This window comes from Physella acuta, unplaced genomic scaffold, assembly GCF_028476545.2.
Source record: "Physella acuta isolate Inbredline_101_S28 unplaced genomic scaffold, ASM2847654v3 ptg000187l, whole genome shotgun sequence".
NCBI lineage: Eukaryota > Metazoa > Mollusca > Gastropoda > Physidae > Physella > Physella acuta.
The window spans coordinates 999,405-1,007,400 of record NW_026731706.1 but is presented as its reverse complement, the minus strand read 5'-3'; the positions used below and the strand labels follow the sequence as shown (position 1 = coordinate 1,007,400).

The following is a 7,996-nucleotide window of genomic DNA, read 5'->3' as shown; positions in this document are numbered from 1 at the left end:
TCACGAGAGCTTTATTTGTCCAAGACCACATATTTATGTCTACAAAGCATGCAGGTCTAAACAAACATACAGATACAAATGACTGATAACCTACGTTTGATATCATCCTATTATAATAACAAAGCCTTGATTTTTCACTATTATAAACTCACTATTGATTTGCTCACACTTTGTACAAATAAAGAAAATAAATACTTGTGTTTGGAAATAATAAAACTACAATGGCAGCATGTTCACCTTAAATTTTATTACATATTTACATTTAGTTATGTCCAGAATAGGAAGATTTCAAATATGTTGATGACCAAAAACAAAGAAAACCCCTAACTAGAGCAATATTGCTGTACTGAAGTACAATAATTTTTTTTAATAAAAGAGCTATTGTTGTTTGAATTATGATTTACTGCAAGTAGAATAATTTTTATTTGTATAAATTATTTACACGACTTTCAGTACACTTATTTACATATCATTTATTTTAAAATGATCCCTGACAAATTTCTGGGATTGCTACTCATTCAGATTTCATATACAAGTAGAAGTATTTTTTAAGAAGAAGTTGAATGTTTATCACAAATTTCGGTCCTTGATCTTTCTCTTCTTTTTGTATCTTGTTTAAAAGAAGCACAGGTGAAACAGGATCTTATTAGAAAACTTGTGTTTAAAGGCAGCAAAAAAAAAATAAAAAATTAAAGTGATAATCAGTTGACTTCTTTTTAAACAATAAGGTTACAAGATACTGCTTAGAATTTAATAATTTGTTAATGCTTAAATTATTTAAATTCTTAAAGTAATTTGCAGAAAATCTATTGCAAGAACAATGTCTTTTATTTTAGCATTTATTGAAGCTAAATTATCCTGTTCGTGAAATGGGTTGTATTTATCACCATGTCATGTGTACTATGAAAGACAAAATCAGTAAATGTAAGAGGGATTTCATTTATTTAAACATATTTTTAGGTTTTGTAAGATCCTATGAAGCAAATATCAGACTTGAGGAATTTTTCTTATCTAAAGTTTTTTTTTTGTTTGTCAGGGAAATATTGGCCTCCATTTCTGTGGTGAGACCTTTATTACTGTTTTATTACATCCAAGGAGAAAAATTATAAATCTGTATATGCCAGTGAAACTATTATCATTTTGTATATAAATATATGTATATACATATATATATAACATTATATATATGTATATATACACACAGACACAATTCATCACTACTCCATTACTCATAAGCTAAATCAATGTTGAACAGCATTTGGAGAAAATAACTGGCAATTGAAATCTGCATTGTTGCCCCATCTGTATACTTGATGGAGCAATTAACATCTTGTGTTATAAAAAAAAAATATTCTTATCGGAGCCGATTTTCTTAGAACTATTTCTCCTGTTTCATGTGTTCTTTAACTGGTTCTCAATATATTTGTTAAGAAAAAAAGATGTATGCATTTGAAAACATTATTTCATATTTATGGTGATGCATGGTATATTTTTTCTGACATGTATTTTTTGACTGTTGAAATAATTGAATGTCTGATTATTAAAATTGTATGTAATGCCAACCTTTGTTTTGTTTTGTCTCTTACTTTAGTTTTAATATACTTTTCTAAAAGCTTCTTTTCATCTCAGGTGACTATAACAAACAATAAAACATGTTTGATAAGAGATGCATTAGAAGATTGCTAGGCTATATTGAATCGCTGGTCAGCATCAAAATTTCCTCTCACGGACTGATTTAACCAACAATGACTACAAATGACACATTCTAGTCTCATTTAATATTTTTAGAATATTTTTAAAAGTTGCAAATCCAGAGAACTTGAAAATAATTTTTTGAGTTTAAGGCTACATTACTATTTATTTTCATGAGGCTTTATAAGTTTTATAAGACAAGTTGGCTGTGCAGGAACTCTGTGATTGATCTTTCGAAACCACTTCGTAAAAAGCTCATTGTAATTTGTGCTCAAAACTTTGCAGGTATAATTTTTAAATAGATTTTTTTAAAATCCTCATGACCTAGATCAGCCATTTGTTTTTACATTTTTTGTTTTAAAAATGTAATCAACCAAATTGTTTTTTTTCAAAAGTTGTGTTTAGTTACCCAAAATAAAAAACAATACACTCCATCTTAAGTAAAGTCCGTAAAAAATCTGTCACATTTCTATAACCATATTTATTTTAATAGCCACACCAGGATTTAAAAATACACTATTTCAAGATCATTCACAGCACTTCCAATGCACTGTATTAAAAAGGCCAGTTCCTTATCAAATACTATCATAGTCCCAGCTCCACCTAAAAAAAGAACTGTACGTCTGACAAAAAAAACACCTTTTTCAGTATGTTATTTTTTCCCCCACTCACATCCCTCATAGTAGCATACCACAGAAGTCGGTACTCCTGTATTTTACTTTCAAATACATCAAGGGTTTAAAAAACAAAATTCAGTAAAAAAAAAAACTACAAATAAAAAGTTTATTAACTCCATTACATAAAATGGTTATGACTGTTAGATAAATAAATATATCTTTGATCTGCACAAGTGATTTAGTATGTATTGTTAAAAAATCAATGTAAACAATCAATTGCAAGCTTTTTACATCACACAGGTAATGCATTTAATTAAACTTGGAGTAAAAATCACACAACTGCTTATTGATGCATGGTATTTATTTAAACAAATGCAGACTAGAATAATTACATTCTTTAAAAAAATACCTTAACACGCCATGTTTAATTACTACTTTTAATGACATTGTAAAAACAGTAAAATTGGATTATCTTTTTAAAGAATGAAATAATTTTATTGACAAATGATTGACCAAAAAACATAAGAGCAGAAGAATTGAATATTTTCATTACCAGTAGCTTTGGTTTAAGTGAATGAAAGAACAACTAAGGATTTTATTCCAGACTGTCAACACACTTAAGTGGAAATCAAAAGCAGGGATTTATTACCAAGAAACAACTTATCAAGTATCAGATGCTGTGTACTAATCTATACGTAGTAATTATCACTTTATTCTGTAAGTGAAAGTAACTACTATGAAATTTGTTGTATGATTGTCAGGGTTGTACATAAATGATGTCAATTATTTTTGCTGATTTTTATTCTTAACATTATGGTAACTGTCAACCCCCCACCCCCTGTCTTTGCAAATAATACCTAAATATGAGCATATCAATATTAGCAGCATGGATCAGTGTATAATGTACAAAAGTATTTATATATTTTAAAAATAACAATAAAAATTTAGTTTAAAAATTTCTTTAAACACCCCTCCCCTTTCCAACCAACACATATAATAAGTGAAACTTCATTTATGGGCAACCCTGAAATAAGCTTACTTTTTAAAATGTTTAATTTTGTCCAACTGATGCCTATTTACTGGACACAAAAAAATATGAAAATGAGGAGAATAGAACTAGAAGAAAGAACAAAAGGATATCTAAAAATGGCTGTTAAATATCACTATCGAAGGATGAACATTATGAGTTGAAGCAAATTATTATTTGAAACACATTTTCTGAGGATATGACTGTGAAGGAAAAATCCAAATAATTAGCCTAATTTACTTCTTTTAAGCTCAGCAATTCTCTCCTGGATCGTTGTGTAGTACCTTAAACGAATAGTGGCAAATTTTGCACCTTCATAATTATTTGCTTTAAACAGTTGTGACAGTTTTTTAGATATCTCATCAATGGTTTTATTAGTACCAGCCTCCAATTTATTCAGATCTTCCGAACATTCAGCACTGCTTATCTGTTCATTTATACTTAAAATCTCCATCAGAAATTCAGGATCATCAAAATTTAAGTCTTCTTCAATGGTTAGTCCCTTCAGCTCAAGTAAATAAAGTGCCCTAGAAAGTGGCTTTTGCAAAGTGTTGTAAGCCTTGTTTAGGAGAGATGACTGCTCCACTGCAAATTTGCATTCTTCCTAAAAATATATAAAGTGAATGCATAAAATGAAGGAAATTATAATAAAATAGACCTACTAAGTAGACTTATTTGACCTGGTAGTTATAACTTTTTTTGTATGGTGCGGAAAACTGGTTGACAACAAAAGGGGTGTGGAACAAACTAAAATCTTTTATAAATAGCTGTTTACAGGAAATATTTAATTTAAAGTGGCTTGAAAAAGTACCTAACACAGCTTTACCGGAAAGGACAAGTCCTGGTGCAGCAAGATGTTATACAGATAGGTGAAGATGGAAAAGCCATTCATTGATGAAACCAGCAAAAAGTATTACCAAACGAAAAGTTAAAAAATTCTTGGAAAGAGTTGGTAAGAAATGGAAAAATATCAAAGGACAGAAAAGCATGGAAAGATGTTGTGAGTTACAAAAGCTCCACCTGGAGCAAAGTTGATGTAGCATATCCCTCACCTCACCACTGTCAGGCTCCTAACCATTTAAATTAGTAATAAAACAGAAGATAGTGTTAGTTACCTCTCAAGTTAAAGACAGTTTCAAATAATGTGGAAGTTTTGACCCAAGGTCTTCGTAGCACACAACAGTGCGGTTACAGATTAGACAAACAGTAACACAATTTTGGACTTAGCTAGACAGTTAAAACACATCTTGTCTAAATGGCACGATATCCAAAAGAAAAGGCGCATGACAAAGGACGCTTGGACACTGTATAGGGGTGGGGTTGTGGGCGTGGTATATGGGGGAGCGGGGGTTAGGTGAAAAAGAAAAAAAGTGTTAGTTTAACAAACTTATGCAGGGTCCGAATAGCAGCCATCGCTATAGGGACCCGGGTCCTAATGCCACTTCAAAAAAAAAAAAAAAACTTGCACAAAAAGCTTTTTCACTGCAAATTTTAAAAACATTTTAACATTAAGACATTCTCTCATTTGCTAGTAATAGTATATCTAACTTGTAAAGTTACATTTAAATTTTTTTTAGGCTTAATAATAAAAAAAAAATGTTCTTGCCAACCTCAGACTTGTTTGAAAATTTGTCTGGATGGAGTTTTTTCTGAGTTTCTTTGTATACTTCTGAGAGTAGTTTGAGGTCTATATCAAATCCTGCTGGAAGTTGCATCAAGTCAAAATATGTAAGATCATTAGCTGGTTTCTGCACCATGCCACAATCACAGAAAAATAATTCAGTCTCTGGGCTGGTATCCCGCCCACAGTTCCAACAGTTTCTATGTTCTTTGGAACATGAATGATGATTTCGAACACATAGGCGAAATGCATATGAACTAATAACAAGTTCAAGATCTTTATGTTTTCTTTTAGTTTGACAATGATGAATCTGTTGCATTAGTGAGTTTCTTTCTGCTGCAGATGCTAAGTTGGTGTAGGAACAGCCCACTGCATTTTGCCGATTTTGGCCTTTATTTTTTTCTAGTATTGCGTTGATAGGTTTGGCACTTTTATTGTAAAGTCCTTTAGTTTTACTAAGTAATACACATGATCGATTCATTCTAAATGAATTTCTTGTGTCACTAGGCTGTAATAATGAATAGATTCTAGACCTGTATTAAATTATTAGGTTAATTTTTTACACTCTGTCGTAACTGTAGTTATGAAACAAAGGTTAGTAGATGATCTCCATTTTGTTTATACCACATGACCTTGTTTTAAAATAGAATTGTTTTCGCATTAATCATATTCTACATTTGAATAATGCAAAAGCGGATATTTAGCCCACAAACCAAACAGAAAAAAATAAAAAAATAAATAAAAAAATTCATAAAAAACGTTTTAATAACAAGCTTTTATGTACTTATGCACTAAAAAGTAGAAAATAAATTATACACTACTATTTAAATTACTATAAAGAAAAGCGTGGGTCACTTTAGTACTTTACTACCTATTGGATACCTTTACTAATATTTGAGAAGAGACCCACGCTTTTCTTTATAGTAATTTAAATAGTAGTGTATAATTTATTTTCTACTTTTTAGTGCATAAGTACATAAAAGCTTGTTATTAAAACGTTTTTTATGAATTTTTTTCAGTACTTTACATGTTTTATTCACAATAGAGTTACATGACTAAAAACCATTGCGCCTATTGAACGTGATGGCGCGCCTACTGAACTTGATGGCGCAGCTATGGAACGTGATGACGCGTGTGGTGCGGTCGGCATAGACATGCCTATTGATTCGGTCCAAATTTTAATTAATTAATAAAAAATTAATTAGGCATCCAATTAAGTCAAATTTAGTTTCAGATTGCATTGTCTTCATGTCTTGACCCACGTGCCTACTGTGAATCGTATCGGTCAAGTAGAACTGTCCGAATTTTCACTCCTGCGTTTCCGTCTAGACAGACTGACGACAGACTGTCGACAGAGGAAGTGAGTTAAATAAAAGCTTGTAAAAATATGGGGAATCAAACAAAGTTGCACGGTGTTGAAAATTTAATGTAGCAGACCAATAAATGATAATGCACAAAGTAAATACACTAAAAATAAAAATCTTAGAGTATTTAATTACAAATGAGTATTTACAATCAGTGGCGTAGCGGGGGGGGGGGGGGGGGTGAGGACCGCACCAGGTGACACCATTTAGGGGGGTGACACCAAGGCAAAAATAAGCAAAATATATCCAGAAAAATAATAATTTCACTTAATTAAATGATTAATGAATTAAATAGTCTTTTAAGAGAAGTGGAAAAATCCCAACGCGGGTAGTGGTAGGGCATGATTTTTATGGTGGCCGGAAAGAACCGCAACGGAAAAAAGCGCAACGGAAAAAAGCGCAAAACAAAAAGCGCAAAAGAAATAAGCGCACACGGAAAAAAGCGCAAAGAGAAAAAAGCGCACACGGAAAAAAGCGCAAAGAGAAAAAAGCGCACACAGAAAAAAGCGCAAACGGAAAAAAGCGCAAACAGAAAAAAGCGCAAACGGAAAAAAGCGCAAACGGAAAAAAGCGCAAACAGAAAAAAGCGCACACAGAAAAAAGCGCAAACGGAAAAAAAGCGCAAACGGAAAAAAGCGCACACAGAAAAAAGCGCAAACAGAAAAAAGCGCAAACGGAAAAAAGCGCAAACAGAAAAAAGCGCACACAGAAAAAAGCGCAAACGGAAAAAAGCGCAAACAGAAAAATGCGCAACCAGAAAAAACAACGAAAAATGTGCAAAAGAGAAATTTAGCACAAATACCTATATCGACTAGATGACACATTTATACATGACTGTTAGGGCTGCTGTAAGAGTGTCGTGTTTGATCACGTGATCTACTACCATTTAAAGCGTACCACTACCATGTGCATTCCCCTAACCACGATACAGGCGATAATTTATTTTGCGCTTTTTTCCGTTGCGCTTTTTTCCGTTGCGCTTCTTTCTGGGAACCGATTTTTATATTAGGGCTTACATAACTAACATTTAAAAAGATATTTCCGAAACAAATAAACATAACCTACATTAATAATAGTAGAGGCCAACAGCTGAGACGCGAAAAAAAAAATCCTGTCCAGATGAGTTGAAAGGTGGGGGTGGGGATAAAATGTTTAGTGCGGACTTTATACCTGAAAAAATAAGTTGTGTGTGTGTGTACGGGGTAGTTGGGATGGACAATAACATTTGTTGAACTGAGTTTGTTATCAACAACACATCACACATTGACATGTGTACGCCTAGGTGTTCTGTCGAATGAAAATATCACTGAAAACTATTCAGCAAGTGGTAAACATCAACATCTTAATATCTGCAACCAGATTTATCGTTCATTCCGTCTTCACCATTTTTCCTGGGTGCATGTGTTTTGGCTAGCGTGTTGCTTTAGTTTATCTTTCATAGTTCTGATCTTTGAAGTCTTTTTCAATTAATTTCTTTTTCCATCTCATTTTTCAGTAAGCTTTAAATACAGTGTAGATCGTAGGGAAAGGATCAAATATGTTCTAATTCCTGCTAATTTTAGCATACCAGCCAGTTTTGCTTATCCCACATTTACCTTTTTTGTTTTGCAAGTTTTTGTTTTCGGCCGTTTTCGTTTTTGCCCGTTTTTGTATTTTGCCCGTGTTTTTTTTGTGC

At 32.3% G+C, this 7,996-nt stretch overlaps 1 protein-coding gene across 1 annotated transcript; it reads right to left on the bottom strand.

The window, feature by feature from the left end:
* Positions 1 to 2,455: 2,455 nt before the first annotated feature.
* Positions 2,456 to 5,564, bottom strand: LOC131936815 (iron-sulfur cluster co-chaperone protein HscB-like). Its single transcript, XM_059293893.1, has 2 exons — positions 4,947 to 5,564; positions 2,456 to 3,940 (listed from the first exon to the last, which is right to left on the bottom strand). The coding sequence occupies exons 1-2, from the start codon at positions 5,436 to 5,438 to the stop codon at positions 3,563 to 3,565; spliced, it is 870 nt and encodes a 289-aa protein (XP_059149876.1). The 5' UTR covers positions 5,439 to 5,564; the 3' UTR covers positions 2,456 to 3,562.
* Between the last annotated feature and the right edge of the window lie 2,432 nt (positions 5,565 to 7,996).

What these genes read in the sequence shown, in the direction of transcription:
- LOC131936815 (XM_059293893.1), bottom strand. Translation starts at nt 5,438, where the DNA reads ATGAATCGATCATGTGTATTACTTAGTAAAACTAAAGGACTTTACAAT. An exon ending in AATTTTCAAACAAGTCTGAG is followed by an intron (nt 3,941 to 4,946) that starts GTTGGCAAGAAC and finishes ATATATTTTTAG; the next exon opens with GAAGAATGCAAATTTGCAGT.